Genomic DNA, 20,642 nt, shown 5'->3' with positions numbered 1-20,642 from the left:
AATCCATTCTCCTCCCAGACTCTGTTCTCAGCAAACAATCTTTTTCTTTACCAAAGAAAAATACCCATATGTGATTTTTTTTTCAATCACATTCTTTTTACAGAGAGGTACTTTTCATATATACTTTTTTTCTCCTTTTTGATAAGTGAGTAAATTGACATCTGAGAAGTTAACTGTCTTAACTAAAGTTTACCAAGTACTGAGTCTCAGGCAGAGCTGGACTTCCATCAGGGGGCGCCCTCTACCCCCGATTCCTTCCCAGGGGCCTCCCTGCAGCCTCCCGGGCGCTGGCCCGCTCGTGGCCTCAGTGCTGTGCAGACGGAATGGAGCACAGCACTCAGCACCAGCACAGGCTTAAGAGTCAGCAAGTGGTGACGGAGGGCTTCAAAACCACCGTGGTGGCCTTTGCTTTTTTATCATCTTTTTTTCCCTTGCCGTGTTAAATTTCCCACATACAGTCGAGGGAGGGCCCCAGGTGCCTCTTCTGCGGCTCCTGCCGTGTTGCTCACAGCTGATCCTGTCTCACCTGTCCCCGCTCTGCTCCCATTTTATCATGAAGCTACTTTCAGAATCCTTTCATTTTACCTGTAAATGTTTAAGCATGTATATCTGTACAGTAAGGACTCTTATGTTTAATAGAGCCACAATACTATTACCACATCAAAAACTAATTTCTTAATATCATTGGTACTTAAATTTCTAACTACCCCTAAATGTCATCATGGTTTTATTGTTTAAATTTGTTCAAATCCAGATCCAAATAAGATCCACATGTTGCGATTGGTTAGTATGCCTTTTAAGTCTTGTTCATTTTATAGATTCCTCTTCTTCTCTTTTTCTTTTCCTTGTGATTTATTTGTGTGCAAAACTGGTTCATATGTCTTGAAGACTTCCCCAAGTCTGGGTTCTGCCTACAGAATCCTCAGATGTAGTTGAGCATGTTCTCTGTAATTCCTGTAAGTTCATAGTTGAACCTAGAAGCTTGAACAGATTCAGGCTGGAAATTTTGGGCAAAGGCTACTTAGTGTCATGAGTGGTTAGGAGTATCATCTAATGATCTCAGGTATTGAAAATTAGCTGTGACCAGAAGAGAAAGGTTTTTTCACATGTGGCAGTAATAATGAATATGTGCACAGGTTGAGGGGCTTGTTAGATTTTTTTTTTATTTATTTTTAGGGAGGAAGAGGGAAGGGAGAAAAATCAATATGTAGTTGCATCTCTCATGCCCTTCACTGGGGAGGCAGCCCATAACCCAGGCATGTGCCATGACTGGGAATTGAACCAGCAACCCTTTGGTTCACAGGCCGGCATTCAATCCACTGAGCTACACCAGCCAGGGCTCTTTATGGTTTATGAAGTCCTGTTCTAGTCCTTTAATGTTCTTATTTTATCCTACGCCAGTTTCTCTGAGGAAGATTGTTCTGTTTCCCCGTGCACGCAGCTCTCGAGCTCTAAGGTCTGCTCGAAGTCACAGGACTGAAAGGCTGTGCAGGAGAATGCTCTGCCGCGGTGCCCTGCCGGTTCTCTAGACCACCATTTCTTAATTTCACCTCCAGTCCCTCGGTCCCACTTGTAACCCCATGGCACCTGATTTAAGGAAAGAATAGGATCTTCACATCCAACCTACTCTCCATTGTTTTTAAAGCAACAGTGTTAGAACTGGAGAGAAATGGCAGGAAGCATCTGAAGATTAATCCAGACGCTTATCCCCAAAGGCTTTGAGTGGTCTCATAGCAGAATGAATTATGCAATCTCATAAGCTAATTCTCTGGCAACAGCTGTCCCATGTCCCTGCTCAAAGAAGATGGAAGCCTGAGTGATGATCACTCAGGGTCAGAGGTCAAAGGATCATACTCTGGTGAGTGACTGGCCTGCTAGAGCTGCCCTATTGGTGTGGTGCAGGAGGAAAGTCAACCCCATGTGGGCTACAGAAGACCACTTCTACACTCGGATTGTCAGCTACACTCGGATTAAACTAAAGGAGGATATTATTTACGTCATTTTATATAAACAAGTCGGCTAAATAGTGGAGCAAGAAGGGAAATTTTCTTCCCATTTGAGATTGAAAAGAGGAGGCTTAACTAAAATTGATTTTATTGTTACTGTTGTATCATTTAAATTAACATGATGGTCATAAAAAAATGAACAAATTGCGGTTGGTTTCTAAGCAGGCAGAGGTGACATTCTGGCCACTTAACGATCTCAACACAGTGTCATTTCCAACAAGAATACAAACCGTAATTCCCAGAAAGTTATCCCTAAGGATCAAGCTCTCCCACTGTCTCTGCCCAGGACCTCGGTGGATCAGGGAGGAGTGGGTCCACTCTAGAGTGGCATGTTTACTGGGGGCTCAGAAGGATGCTGGGCAACTTTGCCTCTGCCCTTCCCTCCCACCAGTGCAGAGGTGGCTTAACCCAGGTGGGAAAGGAAAGATAAGGCTTGTCATACAGGGAGCACTGTCAAGAAAACTTTTCCCCAAGTGACACTTGCTCCACCCCTCCTCCCTCCTTGCCCTCCCAGTCGGGTTTGCTAAGACCCCAGTTTGTGGCCAGCTCTGTGCTGAGCACGAGGACCCCAGCTGAGCCAGACCGATTGGGCCTTCCCTCCAGGAGCTCACAGTCGGTGGAGCAAAGGAAGCCTAACTCGGGTTTTATTTTTATAATGTTTGCATGCTCCAGCAATGGGTCTTTAAGTACCTTTTTCTAAGGAGATTGTTGCCTTCTTTTTCAAAGGCTATTAAAAGTAATAAGAGGAGAGAATTATTTTCCCTCTGCAAAAACAACTTACAGACTGTTTCCTTAAAAGTCATATTTACAACTTGGCAGAATACCCCTACACTTTTTGCTCTTTAACACACCAGCCAGTGAATTATTTGTCCAGAGCAGAGTGGACATGAGTAGCACAGATGTTAGTTTGTATATTTGATTAATCAGTATTTAGTGGGCGCCTCCTTTGTTCCTCTGGGATTATAGCAGTAAATCAACAAGTAATCAATGTGTGAACAAGATACGCTGAGACAGGTATAGTAAGTGCAATAAAAACTAAAACAAGTGGACGATGGGGAGTGAGGCCACCAGGAGACCTTTCAGAGGATGGCCACAGGAGCGGAGCCCTGGATGGTGACAGCAGCTGCCGTGGGGACCTCAGCAGAGAGGCAAACGTGAGGACAAGCATGGTGGTCTCAGGGAACAGAGTAGGACTCAAGAATTGGTGAAGAGTATTGATTGAGCCACAGAAGGAAATTTACACGGAATGTGTATTACTAATAAACTGTAAAAAAGCACATCTGCAAGAAACAAAATAAATCTCAGTACAATGGCTCTGATGAGGAACCAGTTGTGCACTTAGGCGTCTTTGTTTGAAAGACTAGGTTGTTTGGCACTTGGGAAATAAAGCTGGAAAAAGAAGATGTTTACAGGAGGTCATTCTGTAATCAGCTGTTGATCCCCTGCTTCCTGCAGAATCGGCCCCACAGTGAGGATGAGAGGATCCTGACCCAAAGGACACTTGGGGTCTAACCGGGAGGGAGGGAGCCAAAAGAAGCTCTTGGAATCCACTAAGCCATCTGAGGCCGACTGGATTCAAATGCCAGCCCCCCTGGGGTGTCGTCCAGGGGAAGGACGTGTCCAGGCAGAAGAGGCCACAGGCCTCACGGGAGAGGAGGTGTTGAGAAATACAGGCTGGGGGTGACGGAGAGGCGGCCTGGAGGAGCCCTGCCTGGGAACAGACACCGAAAGGCCCGCCCGCCTGGCAGCGCTGTTCCGGCCAGCCGTACAGCTGGGGTGCAGGCCGGGGTTTCTAAGAGTGACGTTGTCAGATCCGTGATTGCTCACTTGGTCTACAAAAAGAAGGGAATGCTTTAAAAGTTTTTATATGACTTAGCCTGACAAAAGATAAGACAAAGGTCAATCCCATATATAAATATTTATGGAAAAAGCACTAATTAAAATATTATCAAACAGAATTCAAGAGAACATTGAATGTGTTATACACCACAACCAATCAGAGAGCAAATAACTATAATTTACCATTTTAGTGGGTCAGAGGAGAAAAACCATTTAATTAGCTCCATAAGTACTTAAAAGGTACTTAATGAGATCAATATCCATCTTTTATTAAAAAATCTTAATAAAATGGAAACCACTGCATATTTCATTAACAAAAGAGAAACATTTATATTTAAAGTTGAAAATCAGCAACATGCTTAACAGTGAAACTTCTGGTGCATTGCCATTGAAGTCGGACACCAGGCAGGGACCCCTCCGTCACTCTCGCTGTGACGCGGCTGTGGAAGCACCAGTCAGGGCCGGCACCCTAGAGAAAGAAACAAGAGGCGTGAGACGGGCAGGAAGAACCTAGACTGTCATCGTGCACAGGTGCAGGCACGGGGAGCCCCGAAGGCCCCAGACACAAGCGTGAAGCTGTGACAGAATGTAACGGGCACCACCATGTGGGATTTCTTTCTCTGTCCAGGCATTCCTCTCAGCCCCGCTATTCTCTGCCCAGCAAGCTGGCCTTCATCTTCCAGGACACAGACTCCATTCTCTCCTTGGTGAGACTGTGACTCCGTTTGTTTGCAAAGCTTTTTGTCCCTCGTTCTGGGCTGCCACTGGACTGAAATTACTTGGGTCTCTTCACCTCCCTGTGCCCACCACTGGGAAGGCAGTAACAGGGCCCCTGCTGCCTTCTTACACTCCGTGCTATTTGTGAGCTCCTGGGACATACAGGGTACAGCCAGTGTGCTGGCGATAAGGCAGATGCCACTGCTGCTAAGCATTGCCGACTCCACCTGGGACCTTTGTTTCCCATCAGCTAGGGCACATAGTGTTCAGTAAGCGAGCCCAGATTGTCCCCCTACCCCCTTCCCAGTCTGTGACCCACCCCCATCACGGGAGGTCGGTGCCTGTGCAGGAGGAGGGCACAGCATCACTTTCTCTGGGTGCAGTCCTGCTTGGCTGTCACATGGGGCTGCAAACCAGCCTTTCCTTGCAGAGACCACGCTTCTGCATTGTGCCCAGCTCCTCACCTCTGTGCCCATGTAGGGGCAGAGAGAAATACCCCTCCTAGGGATCCCTTCCATTATTAAGGGTATTCCAGACCTGTAGCCAAGAAAGCTTCCTCAGCACCTGACCCTCTGGCCACCTCCTTTTCCTACCTGCTCTTTCTGATGCTGGCCCAGTGAACCCTGCTTCAGTGTCTCCTCTGCCTGCCTGTGCTAAGTGAGCCTGTTCTGATGTGTGAGTTGTCGGGAAAGCGATCCGCCTTCCTGGCAAACAAGGCCACAAAACACCCCCCAGGCGGAGGGGGTAGATTTCACTTTATTACACATTTCTACTGAAGCTTTTGTTTTCAAAATTTTTAAATCAGAGAGAATTAATCTTTAGGTATTTCTTCTTTTGATGCTCAAGAACTTTACAACCTACTATTGAGACTTGGCTTTTGACTTGGATCCAAGAAGATGCACTGATCTTCGAAGGCAGCCGGGACACCTCTTTAACTGCTAGTAGATGTACTTTGTTTTAACAGCTCCTGGTGGCAATGTGAGTGTTTGGGCATTGAAATATGCACCAGCCTTGCCCTGGTGCCATCCCTTAGCACTCAGGGGGCTAGTGTGAAAGTAAATACAGAGTTTCTAGTGTGGATGTAATTCCCTTCCATCGACCTTGGCCATGTCCTTTTAAGTTCCTCATAAAAATTGTGTGCTAGTGCAGAGAATACCCTGAAACGATCTGTAGGGAACTGATTGAATGAACCAAGTATTCTAGGCCAGGCTGAAATTTTTCACTCTTTGACGTTGGAGCGGAGCATAATGCTGTGCAGGTTAATAGATCAGTGAAAGCTGTTTTGTCAGCTCATAAAAAGGTGAGAGGACTAAATTTTTTAAATAAATAGTTTTGCTGAGCAAACAATATGTGTGGTTATTCAGAACTTGGGAAATACGTGATTTTAGACTTGTGTCAGGCTCCAGATCCTGATGTGGTGGTTGAGCCTTCAAAACGAAAAGAATGAAGCACCTTCGGAATATTGTTGACATGCTGCTATGAAAGCACATGGCATTTAATTCATTACAGCACTTTTCAGATAACATGTACAGTTGTAGCATTAACCTCTGGGCATTTTTGTATTATTGAGGGCAGTTTATCTGGGAGGACTGATTTTGCTGGGCGGGCGGGGACAGAGGTTTGGAGAGGAGTGGGCTGAACAGACTCAGCGGCAGGCGTGTGTTCTATGCTGAGACCAGCACAGGTGGTCGAAGACCCCGCCATCCTGGCCCTGAGCTGCAAGTGCCAGTGGTACACTTCACATCTTCAAAAGCCTCAATCGCATTTGAATACTTTTCCAGATGTATTTTTGATCTTTCAAAAAGCATGCCCCTTGAAAACAATCACCAGCCTACAGACTTTCAAAATAATAATTTGAACTTTTCCTTGCCCACTGTTCCCTGGTTCCTTCCATTGTCCCCTTCTCTGGTTTCTGGCCCGTTCTGTGAATGGGCGCCGCAGCCCCTCTGGGCCCCACTGGCATGGGGTGGGGCGGGGGGTGGCGGGGCTGGTGTTGAGTAGCCCTGCTTTTGGGCAGCAGAGCTCAGTGTTGTCTTTAGCATTTGAAAGCTTTGGAAATATGAGAGTTGCTCTCCTAATGAAAGGTAAGCGCAGTAGTTGTTATCACATTCAATGTTTTGGTCAGTTTAGCGGTTGCTTAGTAACTCAAGTTAAACCAACTGCAAGATGGAAAAACTTGAAATTCATTTCCAGGGATTGCCTCAGACTGCTGAGAAGGCATCTTCCTTTTTAATTGTAAGTGATTCGTTATAAGTGACTTGAAACCTTTTGGAAATGGTGCATTATTTTCTGGATATTAAGCATACTAATGAGTATCTGAAACCATCCACTGTCTAAGGAGACCTCAAGCCCACCCAGATGCCCTAAGTCTGGCAAAATCTGGACACCACTTCCCAGGCCCCACGGGTCCCAGCCTTGCTGATCCAGCTTCTAGGTGAAACCAGGCCCCTGGGAGCTCCTCTCTTATACAGCCTTGGCTTGTGTCTGACCCTGTACCTGCCCTTTGGCCAATGGCAGAGCCAGGCAAGGATTGAAGAGTGGATAAAAACAGGCAAGAATGGGCCAGTGCCCCACCCCCCACAGGCAGCCATACCTCCACCCCTGATCTCTCGACCCACAGGATGGGGGACTCCAGAGAACTGATGATGAGGCTCTGGCCAGAAGATCTTCCTGGGGTCATCCCCTCCCTCCTCTTTCTTCCTTCATTCAGCAAAATACATTGAACACCTGCCATGTGACTTTCTTCTTCACTTCATCCCAAGAGACACACAGCAGGGCCTGCCTCTCTGTCCTCCCTCATATTCACTGCGAGAAAGTCGCTGACGCCCCCAAGGAAAAACAGGCCCCAGAAAAGAACATCCCTCTGGAAGATAGACACCTGCTCCACACGCAACAGTTGATGTGATCTGACACCAAACAGATGGGTACAGAGGAAGCGTGAGAAATAGACTCAGAAAAAGAAGGGAGGATAACGGCAGTGTAAAGCAAAAATAAGGGATAACTTTTTTTTAAATGAATAAAGTAGAACAGGTATGAAAAGCAGAATAGCTGAGCTAAGGGACAGAAGAAAAGGTAAATTGCAGAATGAATGCAGCTGCAGCTGAGTCACACGGAAGAACCGTCCAGAACACAGCAAGAAAGGATAAAGAAATGCTGAACGATGTGTAGCACAGAAGTAGATGTGCAGACGATATCCAAATAATAGAGTTCCAAACAGAGCAGAAGACATATTCGAAGGACAAAGAGAAATTCTCCAGAGTTACAGGAAGATGAAAGGGCCCGCCGAGGCCCAAACAGGAGGGATCAGGAGAGCCCCTCCCCAAGGCCCACGCTCGGGAGCTCTGCCCACTCAGCCCTGCCGTTGCCCCCTCCAGCTGCCAGGTCCCGCCGCCAGCTCCCCTGGTCTCGAGAGGGAAGCGAGATGCCACCTATAAATCTTATTTTAGGTATTCAGCAGCTAAGCATTTCCATCCTTCTCTTGTAAATATGCAGTGCTGGCAAGGTCTGCAGGAGCCACGTCTGTATGTGCCCGTCCCACAGCCCCTGCCCAAGGCCAGGAGCTCGGGGGCGTCAGAAACATTCATGGGATGAGAGCGGATGAATGACTGATGCCACTGAGGGGGAGGTTTGCTGTGTATATGTCTGGAGTTTGTAAATATATAGGTATGACTGTTTGATTAAAGTTCAAAACTGTGTTTAAAAGTTGTGACTTGCCTTTAGAAAAAGTTTGTTCACTTTTTATTTCATCTCGTAACCAGTGAGGTTTGCGCTGCACCAGCAGCTTGTCAAGATAGCAGCTTTCTGTACAGACTGTCAGTCAGGCGTCCTTTCCTGTCGTGTTTCAGACCCCTAATACCTTTTATGACTTTTTTTATCTTTTGTCGTCATTAGACTGTCTTCTCTTTGTTCAGCATTTTTTCTGAGATCTTGGAGGTTTCCGTTTCAGATGATGCGGTGAGATGTTTAGTAATTCAAGCTGCCCCCGGCCTTCCCCCCTGCACTCAGCATTGCACTGCAGAGGCCCTGCTGGGGGGTGTGTCTTCTAGAGACACTGCCTTCTTCAGGAAGCCATCCTAAAAATAACCTCATTTAACTGGGCCATTTTATGAGTTGTTTCAGACTTGTCTCAGCCCAGTCTGAAGGCAGGATACTATTTCAGACAGATACAATGAGCCTTGAACCTGATCACAAGGCATCTGTTACCCCATTCGGGCTGCTGGGAGTTGATAGGATTGCTTCCAGTCGCACTGTGCAGTTAAGGCTAGAAAAGCCTTGGGTACAGAAGATGGCAAAAAACAGCCACCTGGAGCCTGAATATAGTTTGTATAACTCTCGGTATTGAGGGTAATATCAGAGAAGCAGGTTTGGGGGGCAAAAGTCTGGGTGCCTCTGGCTGTCCCAGGGAATAGACTGACCCCTCACTGGCAAGACAGGCTGCAATCAGGACTCTGGCCTCCAGCCTGATGCCAAGCCCTGTGCAGCCACCAGGGATGGGAGCAAAGGGGACATACAGAGGGGAGGAGGGCAGGGAGGGAACTGGGCTATGCTGCTCCCTTAGATAGAGCCACTGGGCAGATTTGGGAAAGGCTGGGGAGGGGGTGGAAGTAGGAGATTAGGTTCCCCGGGGCGGGGGCGGGGGGAGGGGTGTAATCCAGGCAGATAGCACAGGTCAAGGCTGTTTAGGGGCCCACAGTGGTGGGACTTGTTGGAGCACAGGACCATTGGATTGGGTGGTGGGCTGAGGTGGGAGGTGACAAGAGACTCCATGGAGAAAGGCTAAATGCGTGGCACCAAGGGGTAGGACTGAGCCCTGTGGGCAGTAGAGATTCAGGCCCACACAGAATGCAGCATCAGAAGGCCCCAGCAGGAGGGGGCCCTGAACCCCACTGTGGATCTGTGGCTGTAACATTCCATTCTGTCCTCCATGGGTGTGCGAAACCTTCCTTGGTTGCAGCCAGTCTTGGCGTCAGCCCCCTGACAGGGGTGCCGTCATCAGAGCCTGTCCTAACAGAAGTTTGGACCAGTGGCTTGCCCGGGTATCCAGTCCTACCCTCCCATAGACTTTGGAAGTTAACCACGCTCTTCTCAGTAGGATTCTCAGCATTATTCTCTCTCTCATGATGTTGTATGTTGGAACCACATTATTACCTTCAAATTACTCAAGGACAAGCTTTCAAAATTGAAAATAAAAGCACCTGGAAACTGCCTGTGTGTGAGCAGGCCAGATGATGATGGGGACCCAGTGGTTTACAGAGCAGACTGCAGTGCCCTCTGACCTGGGTTTCCATCCTCCCTCCACCTTCTCATGGTCTCCTCGACCCTAGCAAACTTTTGCTCGTCCTTCAAAGCCTAGTTCACACGTGACCTCCTCTGAAGCCTTTCCAGATCCCCTCTCCCAAGGAGAATTCACCTGTCCCTCCTGTTTTTCCAGAGTATTCTGTTCAGAGCTCTATTCAGTCTCTTGGCAGAACACTGTATTTTATCTCTTTATGGTTCTCTGTCACTGACAACACAGGGAGCACCACAAGGGCAGGTGCTTTGTACGCCCTTCCGCAGTGCAAGCCCATCCCCGCTCAGCCGGCAGCAGTGCCCCTCACAGCTGTGCACGGCTCCTCTCCCCCGAACCGGGGACTCTGCCTGGAATATGCACCTACGGGCCACTCTGCCGAGCTCAGAGTCATGGGCACCCCCGAGCCCGTCTCACTATTGACTAACGCACTCTCTTCCTCTCGCCTCCTAGGGCCGATGAAATCGAAATGATCATGACGGACCTTGAAAGAGCAAACCAGGTAGGATGTTTGATAGCTTCAGGCATAAAATTGCAATAGTGTAGTCATTTGTAATCTTAGAAAATGCTTCTCTCTACGTTGGAAGGCCAGTTATTCTCATATTTTTACATACAGCCATCAATGGTGATACCTTTCCTGATGTCATAAGAAGTGCATGAAAAGTCACAGGCAAACTCTTGGATGCGGCCCTAGCATCCCCTGGTGAACGTTCACTGCAAAGTGACCGCCCCTTGTTCTTTTTCTTCATTCACATCCTCAACACCCACCTCTGTTCATGTGGCAGCTGTCACACTGTGGAGCTCACACCTGTGGGTTATGCTGTAGAGAAGCCTGTCACCCCCTTCCACTGGGTTGTAGCCACTTGTCTGGAGAGGGCCTCCAGCTGACAGCCTCCCCTTGGCCGGCACTTAGTTGGCACTAGTGCCTTGTGGGAAGCACCCCACATGGTGTCTGACATGAAGTAGGCCCACACTATTGAGTGGCTCCAAACACTCAGCTGCCTAAAAAATTTGGCCGCCTCGTAGAACCTCTTCCTTCCCCAAGGACTCTGTAGAACACTAAAACATTTTGCTTCAGCAAACAGTACTGCTGTTTTGGAAAGAAAGAGGTCTCCCTATTTATTTTCTCTGTGGGGAGAAGCAGCCAGAGCCGTGATGCCTCTCAGCCCCAAAAGGCCACAGGCAATGGCCTCGCCCACTCAATTTTAGGGCAGCCACAAGCACAGGAGAGCTGAGCGGTGTGCCTCTGTGGCCCAGGTGAGCCCAGCCCCCCGCAGGATGAAAGTCCTTCCTGGGTCTGTGGTCTCCACTTCCCCCTTTGGGAAGTTCCACGGGGTGCCCACCCCTTGGCTGAATTGCTTACCCAGAGGTTGGCAAATGCAGAAAGAGTGTAGTTATTCTTTGACCAACAAAACCATTCTCAAGTCTATTGGAATGTGAAAGTCAGTTTATGCATAAGAATGGCCCCAGGAGATGTGTGGATTTCCTTTTTTCTTTAAGAAGAACTTTGTGGGTTCTATGTCGCGTGACCAGACTCACCCCTGAGGATCCTGGGCCTGGCCCATGCAAGAGGCCAGGAGAGATGCATGGAGTGAACCCCCTGAGACAGCAGCTTCACACAATAGTTATCCTGGCAGTAGGAGAAAGAGCTGCCAATTCTTGAGTAACTAACTTTGTGCCCAGCTCTGTTCTAAGCACCTCACATGAACAGGGTCACTTAAACCTCACCGCAGACCACTGAGGTCAGTGCTGTTATGGCCCCACTGTACAGATGCGGAAACTGAGGTGCGAGGCTGGTCCTTGTGGGACCAGGACTGGAGCCTGTGCTGTCACTAGCACACTGGGGAGCAGGCACAGAACAAGGGCCGCCTTGGCCTTTCTTTCGGACCGTCTTGTTTCCTAGCTGCACTCATCCACACAGCTCCCTGCTGTAAAAGCACTGCTTCTGCTTCACCTCACAAAGGTGCTGAAATACTTATTCACCTTTACTTGCTAATTTACTTTGGGTCTTTGTTTTCACTCAGTTAGCACTACGCAACTTTGCAAAAACCTTAACTCAAAAGTAGTTACCAGTGGCAGTTAACCTTCTCTGTCACAGGATTGCCATTTGCATTTCTAGAATTTCCACCCCTCCCCTCTCCCCCAGGCCAGTCATGAGAGTGCCTCCTCTTTTGATGGCCCTTTGGGGTTAGTGCTATTGTTCAGGCAGATAGCCCTATTCTGTGAACATCACATGTGGGCTCTGAGGCAGTCCCCAGGTACTGACGAAGTTGGGCAGAGTTGATGCAGCTCTCGAGGGCCGAGGCCACTTGGGTGGGTCTCTATCCTACCAGACATCAGACAGGATTATAGAGGAAGGTGCCACCTCCAAGTGACATTTTGAGGACATTGTGCTAAGGGAAGTAAGCCAGTCGTAAAAGGACAAACACTGTGCAATGCCACTGACACGAGGCTCCCAGAGCAGTCCCCCTCACAGGCGGAGTGCGGCGCCGTGTGCTGGGGGCCGGGGAAGCAGGGCGGGCGGCTGCTGTTCGGTGGGTCGGAGTGTCTGGTGGGAAAATGACAAGGTCGTGGAGACTGGTTGCCCGGCATTGTAAATATGCTCGGCTGTGCTGAACTGTATGCTTAGAAAAGGTTAAGGTGGTGAATTTTATGTTATATGTATTTTGCCATAATTCAGTTTTAAGTGAGAGAAGGGAAGGGAGGGAGTGATAACTAGTACTTCCTTTACAAGATAGTTTTGAGGATTAAAGTTGAAGTGCCTGGGTAAGAAGTGGGTGTTTCCATAAATATTCACTCTGTAGTTTCTAAAGGAGCAAAGATTTGGTGGGAGAATTACAAAGCCCTATCCTAGGGAAATGCCAGCATGGTGGGGTATGGAAAGGCATAGGTGAGTTCCACCAACAACCAGGGGGAGTTAACAGCCTGATGTGGCTGCCACAAGAAATTACTGCAGCGTCAGGCTACATTAATAGAAATAGTTTCTAGAATGAAGGAGGTGGTGATTCTACACCATCTGCAATAATTGGTCCATCCCTGGAGAGTAAAAATTTATCCTGGAAACCACACTGAAAAGAAGGCAGGTACCCAGAGTTCATTCCGAGTCCCCTCCAAGGCCAGAACACAGAAGGGACCCTAACACAAAAGACGGTGGGGGTTGGAGATATTCCTAATCTTTGGGGAGCAGGGAAAGAGGACAGAGGGACTGCACACCAAGCACCAGGAATGTGGGATGTTACGTGATTACACAAGGGAAGGACTAGGGCCAGGGCATGGGGAATTCTGTCCTTGTAGCTCCTCAGGGCCGGTCAGGAGAAGGGGTCTTCCCTTTTCATGGCTGAGTTCAGGGGCTGGTGGAAGGGAAGCTTACACTCAGTTCTGTCTGTCCGGAGGAGCCTAGAGCTGCCACCAAAGCAAGTGTGCTCCGGGAGCTGTGCAGGCAGATGCTGACCGACCCTTGCTGAGAGTATGAGACCGGGCATCACACAGAGTGAATTGAAAATTGAACTAGGTGGCTCAGTGGGTCAACAGGGATGACCCGCAAGGAGAAAATCTTCCCGTGTGGTCATGAGGACGCATTCCAGGCAGGCGAGGCGGGGCATAACGAGCTCTGGGTGTTTTGGACCATTCCATAAGGCTAGAACCAGCAGGTTCAGAGGAAGAGTGGACCTGTAGGAAGGGATCCAGCTAGGTGTGTGGAGGACCTCTCCCTGAGAACAGTGGAGAATCACAGGTGGAAGTAAGATACCAGATGAGTTCTAGAGGGATCACTCTGGCTAAACATTGGGGAATGTATGGGAGTAGAAAGACTGGAAGCCAGGGGAGCAATAAGCAGCTGTTGTGATGGGTCGGGGCCGAGAAGGCCCGGGCCTGAAATGCGGTGGTCCCAGGGGAGAGGAGGCGGAGGTGGGCTGGGCAGAAGGAGGGGGACCGGGGGCTGCACACCAGCATGGGCACAGCCCGCCATCTGTCTCAGCCGCCTTTCCCATCAGGGGAAATCCCCAGGAGGTGCAATTTCCTAGTTCATTGGCATATAACATTATTTTTGCACGAGGTTTACAGCAGTGTTCTACTGAGACCTGAAGCTCTGTTTTGTTGCGAGAGCACTTGAGCTTCTGTTGTGGAGAAGTGGAAGAGTGATCCGCCACCGACTGGCAGTGAGGCCCAGGTTTCATTCACCCCTGCCTGGTAAACGTCAAGGCACTTGCATTAATACTGTCTCAGCTGGTGACAGTAAAGATTCAGAACTTTTGAGGCTTCATAGGAAATAAGAAACCACAACTGTGCACTCTGCAACCACATGAAACCTGTCTGTGGGCCTAGTAACTCGGTCAGCTCCTCTGGCTGAGCCTTCCCCACCCCTCCTTGCAGAGCAGCCCTGATTTGAGCTGTCAGGGCCCAAAACCGCAGCGGGAGTGGGAAGAAGTTCTTTCAGGGAGTGGGCCTCCCCCTGCCAGCCTGCCTGTCTCTTAAGGGGGAGGCTACCCTAACAGAAGACCCTTCAGGTTGAAGTTACGTTGGAAACCACACTTGAACTTCACTGAAGAGACGGAATCAAATTTGAGAAAAATGCAAACAGCAAAAAGAACTCAGAGCAAGACATGGCCTTTTCTTTGACCAAGGCTTCTGTGTTATGAGGGGAGAGCATCTGAGTTTGAATCCCAGGTCTCCCACTTCCCACCCACGTGGCCTGGAACACAGCCGTAGTCCCCCAGCCCCTGCCTCCCCATCATAGACAGGGGTCATCACTTGCACCTCCGAGAGAGCCCCCATTCATCAAACCCACATCCACATAGCGAATATTTGTGAGTGTTTGCTGCGAGCAGGCACTGTTGAGATGCAGCCCATCCCTGTGGGCACCTCCTGGGCACTGAGGAGGTGCTGGCTTCATCTGGGCTCATTGCCTGTGGGAGAGCCATGGCTGTGTCTCCGGTCACTCCTTGGGTCTCCTGGGAACCCCGGTCTCTCTGTGTAAGAACTGTACTCCCAGCCCACATCAGGTGGGCCAGCAAGGTCTGGAGAGAGTCCCTGGGGCCACCCCTTGTGGCAGGAGGACACAGGGAAATTTGCTCTTCTGTCTTTCCTGAAACCGTGATTCAGGCTGTGACAAGCAAGGTTTCCACGGGTGGCCTTGTGTGGTTCCAGCTTTCGGCCTGGCTGACCTGAGAAAGAAATTCCAAGCCGCCGTGCACTGCGTCCCGGAAACACAGGCAGCAGGTCCGAACGGGGACTTTGGTCAGGGCCAGTTTGGGACACATGGCAGTAAATTTCTTGATGGAGCTTTTGACCTCCTTCCTGTAGAATCACTGAAATGAGGTCACCTCAGGGCTCTAGCTGCTTCTTTACTTATCCTGTGTTTCCAGCACTTACTCTTCTCAGAAAAGTAAAGAAAGTAAGCAACAGCCAGCAAGAGAAATCTCCCAGGAGAGCAGCTGAGGCTTGGCAAGGCGCTATTTTCTTCGTAGGGTGGCGGCTGAATCACACCCAGGGCTGTTGCCAGCTGCCTGTGGGAACCCTGGCTCCAGTCCCCAGGCTCTGCCTCTGGAGGGACAGGGGAGGAGGAAGGGACCCTATCCACGGAAACAGAATTCAGTGTCTCCCATGGCGGCTGCATCTCCATGTCTGAGGTTCCAGACATGAAAACAGCACCCAAGTTTTCCGCCTCCTGTCCCTGATTCCAGTTTCAGAAACAACCACATGTCACCTGGTGGAACTGTGGGCATCAGGGGATGAGAGACCCTGGAAACAAGCGGCACCGTGGTGTGGCCCGGCACTGTGCCCTTTGTTTGATTCCCGCCTCAGCTGCAAGAGCCAGGCTGAACACACAGCTGCAGAATCAGCCACTCCCGCCGTTTTTATTTTTAATTGTTGAGCTTTGTCCATGTTTAGCTGCATAAACCACCTCAATTTATTTTGTTGGGTTTTTTTTTATGAACTCAGGTATAAAGCCAAAATAAATCACATAAATCAAACAATCAAAAAGTTGCACTGGAGTAACCAAGTCAGGCCAAATGTGATATAAGTCTATGACCACCACGGGTGGGTCACAGAGCTACTCTGCACATGAACTTGGAAACTGAATAAAGTACAGAAGCTTTAGAGAAGTGAAGCAAACCAAAGGTGAAATCATTAACAGCTAGATCCCTTCTTCTGTGAGCCACGGGCCTTTGACGAGAGAGCACTCTGCTCCGAACAGACGAGCACCTGCCCGAGCCTGGGGGTCCCGGAGCCCCCCGAGCCAGCATTTCCAGGCAGGGCGGCCAGGGGCACTGCTGCTTGGCTGCTGCCAGAGCAGCTTCTCCACCAGGCTGAGAAGCATTTTTTCTAGTCAGCGAGACTAGAACTATGTCAAAATGCACCTTATTCCTGGCAGTCATGGAGACATTGTGCCCAAGGGTTTAGCTAACTAGAAAGCAAAGAGTAAACTTTTCCTTAGCATGAACCAGAAATCACCCCTGCCAGCTTCACCTCACCCGTCACATTGCCGCCTTTCCTGACGGGTGCTTCTCTTCTAGATTCTGTTTGGGGCAGAGAGGGTGGGAGGCGACTGCCCGAGCACAGACAGGCCTGGCCAGGCGCCGTGTGAATTAGATTGAGCACAATTCCAAGGGCTCCTGGAGAAGCAGGGCAGGCAGCCACCAGCACCACCCTGGGCAGAAGTAACTGCTCTTAGAAATATCCTAATTTGTCTGTATGCAGAGCAGATAGGTTTGCACTGCCGTCACATGATTGCGTAAAGCTGCCGGGCCCATTCTTGGGCAGCTAGATTGATCAGCAAGTACTGGGGCAGGCTAACTTCTTGTTTCTGTTTTTCGGTCTTTCTTAGCGATCAGTAGACACATAACATCACACCACAAAATGCGAAAACACATGAAATATCTCTGCTCAGCCAGGCTTTTTTTGTTCATTGTTTCTGTTAGTAGAATGTAAGTCCAGTAGAAAGAATAAGCACGATACTTTTCAGCCTACATGCCCAATGTCAGTTTAGCTACTGTTTCTCACCCATCGTAGAGCTTCATCTCAATTACAATTGTAAAATCAGGACGAGCCCATTAATAAAACACTTCTGAATGAGCTCTGTGTCCAGCGCACTTCCTCGGGTGTTAACCCTCGAGATCCGTGCGAGGGAGGCGGTGCTCCCACGTGGAGGCGGGAGGGGGAGGTTTAGTGAGCTGAGTCAGGTAATGTGCCCTGGTCCCTCTGCCCCACGTGCCCAGCCCTGCCCACCACACCACTGTGCCCGCTCGGGTAGCAGGCCCCAGGGTGCCCTGTTCTCACTATTCAATGGGAAATCCTGATTTGCTCTCCAGTGGTATTGGTTTGCTTGGCCAGGAGTTACATGCAAACAATAGAAATGTCTGCTCGTTTCTCTCTGGCCCTCCTTCCTGTGGTCAGCTGCGCTCCCCACCACGCCCCAGTGGGTCTGGGCCACCCTCCCACCTCTGGCCCCAAGTCGGCCAGCTGGCTGGAATGCCAGCATCGGCATTTGAAGACTTTGTTGAGTGAAGGGTTAAATATGTTGACATAAGCCTGGCCCTCACAAAAGAAGCAGCATTTACACCCTGTACATTTATGGAAATACTTGCAGAAGGAAAACAACCACAATATTGTGCATGTTTTTAGGAAGAGAATAGCCAGAGTGTCTTTAATTCACTGTTTACCCGTGAGAATTACTCCCAGGAGTAATCCTGCAATAAAATCTTCTTGGTCTATGAGAATAGGAAGAAATTGAATCAAAAGACTCTATTTCCACTTGTATTTATTCAGTCTGGGAAATTCAGTGGGCCGGAGCATTACTATCAGCAGGGGATTCCTTGCTCCTAGCGTTAAATTACTGTCATAATCGCTCAATTATTTCTTCCTTGTACTGTTTAAAATAAAAATCCATCACATTCTATGTTTTTTTTCTAGCATTTATTAGGTTGAGTGTTTAGGAAAATCAATTATAGTCAGTCAGGCATGAATTGATGAATGTTCTTGTAATAATTGTCAGTTGTTAAACTGAATGTACTTTCTCTTCTCACCCTTTTCATTTCCTTCAGAGGGCAGAGGTGGCCCAGAGAGAGGCAGAGACCTTAAGGGAGCAGCTCTCATCAGCCAACCACTCTCTCCAGCTGGCCTCGCAGATCCAGAAGGCGCCGGACGTGGTGGGTAGCGGGGCCCTATGGGGACTCTGTCTGCCTGGCATCTGTAGCTCCACGTTGCAGCTGTTTTCTCCCTTCACTTTTTAACATCCCTCTCTGGAATATTTTAAGCAGTACTGCTGTCCCTGTGGGGAATGCTTTTAACAATTTGGGGATGGAACTTGGTAGAGAGTTTCCCTGCTTATGTATCGATGCTCTGTGGTCAGCGCGACGCCCGCCCAGTGTGGAGGTAGAGACAGATCCCATCACCAAAGGGAGCGTCTTCCTGGCTAGGCCTGTGGGGTAGCAGCTGGCAGCGGGGTGGGATCTGAAACTGGAGCCTCACCAGAATTACATGGGAAAATTGGAGGTGTGGTCTTCTCCTGAATGTGTCTTTCCAGAGTGAAAAGAACTTTGCGCTGAGCTTGGAAGGCCAAAGAGGTAATAAGGTAACATTCCTCTCCGAGTCTGTGTAATCGCCAGAGTCTTGCCTAAAGTGTAGGCATTCTGGGGCCATATGTTCCAGCCCTTTGGCCTCTTGGCTTTTCTGATATTAATTAAAGTTGCTCTTAGTTGGAACTTTCCCAGCTTCACTGAGGCAGCTTACAACTATCGGATTCCAGACTCTTTCCTTCCATGCTGTGCAGTTGTATGTATGGAGCAGCATATAGTTAAGACCTGGATATTGGAGCCACACCCCTGGACTCAGACCCCTCCTCTGCGGTTGTCAGCTCTGACTTTGGGTGATTCACTTAACCTCCCCAAGTCTCAGTTTCATCATCCATTAAATGGGTTTTTACAAGGGCTTCAGAAATCTGAGCACAGCACTTAGAGTAAGACCTAACACATAATAAGCCCTCAGGAAACCTTAGCAATTACTCTTATTGTGGTTGGCATCATCATCCCTGGTTCAGGAACCCTGGTTTGGAAGCTAAGCTCCATTTTACACTTGTTTTACACATCAGAGCAGCGAAACTTCTAGCCTCGGCTTTCTTGCGTGTAGCATGAGGAGTAAATGATCCTGAGGTCCCTTCAGCTCTGACAGCCAGTGGTGATGAGTGAATTGCACGCATAGGTGCTTGTGTGTTTGTTACGTAACAAGAGTCACAGAGCTCTTACCGTGTGCCAGGGCCCATAGTGGACACTGGGAGAGCAAGGGGAAGGAGCCAGGCCCTTCCCGGAGAGTGCGCTTTCAGACCGGGGAAGCTCGCTGCTCGCTGCTGTTGTCTGTTCACGTGTCGGTTGGGCAGCCGTCGTTCCACCTCACCTGTCCAGCGGGCCTTGTTACTCCCTTGTACGATGAAGAAGCAGGAGTTCCACGAGTTCAAACCCCTTGCTCCAGAGCACCTGCTCAGTCCCGTGGCCAAGCCAGGACTCGACTAGAGGGCCCTCTGCCCCCTTAGAATGGGAATTGAATCTAAATTATTCCTCAGGAATGAATCTAAAGCAAATTTTTGGTGCCGGAACCCCTTTTAACAATGTTTTTTTTCTTTACCCCTTTGTAACAATGTTTTCTTTCTTTATGTTAACATTAAGTAAAACATGATTTAAGTATCTTGGGATATGGAACAAAGTTTTCCAATTTAAGAACCATTGCATCCCTCATATTTCAAGCTCGCTGGTTTTCCTTTTACCTGGAATGGCCCCTTGGCTCTGTGCAGCGTCCCCCCTCCCAGCGCACCTGCACTAGACCCAGCGTCTCGGCAGGAGGAGGCCCTGGAGGACAGAGGGGGAGTACGGCTTCTCCTGGCCTTTGTAGTGGATCCTGGTCCTCTGGAGAAAGTCATCCATCCTCATATGTCCACACAGGGCTCCTAAGCTAAATGCTTCAATTGAAAGGATTTCTGGCACCATCCCGGACTGTGGCAACCAAAACATTTCAGAAAGAAATGAATGTTTTTGCAGGTAGAGTAAGTTGTGGATCCTAGGGGTGCTTAAACACTTCATCATCGGCTAAGTGCAGTGTTTACATGGCACAGGTTCCGTCTTCCAGGAGGGGCCCTGCCAGCGGCCCTCGGGGGTGCGTTCCCACAGTCCGTCGGCTCCAGCCAGCCAGGGAGCAAGCGCAGGAAACTGGGCCAGCAGGAGAATGGCTGTTGGGCTTGGCTGGCAGCACTCGAAAGAAAAACAGTAGACTCCATAGATCTGGCAAAGGCCAAAACCGATCTGCTGGGTGTCTTACGGGAATCGCAGGTTTTGGAAGGCGAGCTGCCCCTCAGAGAGTGCCTGCTGTGCGTGAGGGCTGGGCTGGGGCTTTACAGGGTTCCTTCATTTCTGCCTCATGACACCGTGGTCATTAGAGGCAGGGTTTAGTATCCCCATTTTACAGGGAAGGGAAGTGAGGGGCCCAGAGGAGTTAAAGAATTTGCCAAAGGTCACACAGCTAGAAAATGATCAGGCTGGCATTTGTCCTAAGTTTGTCCTACTTCAAAGTCCACTTTTCTCCCCACATCCAGTCATCCCGCCTCCATGTGCATTAGATGAAACAGGGTACGTGCAGGTCCCTCATCAGGTATTACAAACAAGTATCATTAGTTCGGGCTCTGGCGTACCACACCAGGCCACCTTCTTGAACCGAAACAAGCAGTGGCATTAGAAAAAGACACCTGTCTGTCTCTCAGGTGAGCCTGTCAGGTGCATACACCACATAGATCCTGCCTACTTCGGCCG

General features: G+C 49.3%; 1 protein-coding gene across 8 annotated transcripts in view; it reads left to right on the top strand.

Annotated features, from left to right (window-relative positions):
* Positions 1-20,642, top strand: part of CUX1 (cut like homeobox 1) — a 365,888-nt gene that overhangs the window by 255,243 nt on the left and 90,003 nt on the right. For all 8 annotated transcript variants that reach the window (XM_045819309.1, XM_045819308.1, XM_045819302.1 and 5 more), the window contains exons 9-10: positions 10,303-10,351; positions 17,892-17,996. In XM_045819309.1, coding sequence (XP_045675265.1) covers positions 10,303-10,351; positions 17,892-17,996 — 154 coding nt within the window. The remainder of the gene's footprint in view (positions 1-10,302; positions 10,352-17,891; positions 17,997-20,642) is intronic.

The sequence above is a fragment of the Phyllostomus hastatus genome, unplaced genomic scaffold (assembly GCF_019186645.2).
Source record: "Phyllostomus hastatus isolate PE091 unplaced genomic scaffold, TTU_PhHast_1.1 phas_scaffold_385, whole genome shotgun sequence".
Classification (NCBI taxonomy): Eukaryota; Metazoa; Chordata; class Mammalia; order Chiroptera; family Phyllostomidae; genus Phyllostomus; species Phyllostomus hastatus.
The sequence above is the reverse complement of the archived record's forward strand: the minus strand, read 5'-3'. Positions and strand labels throughout refer to the sequence as shown.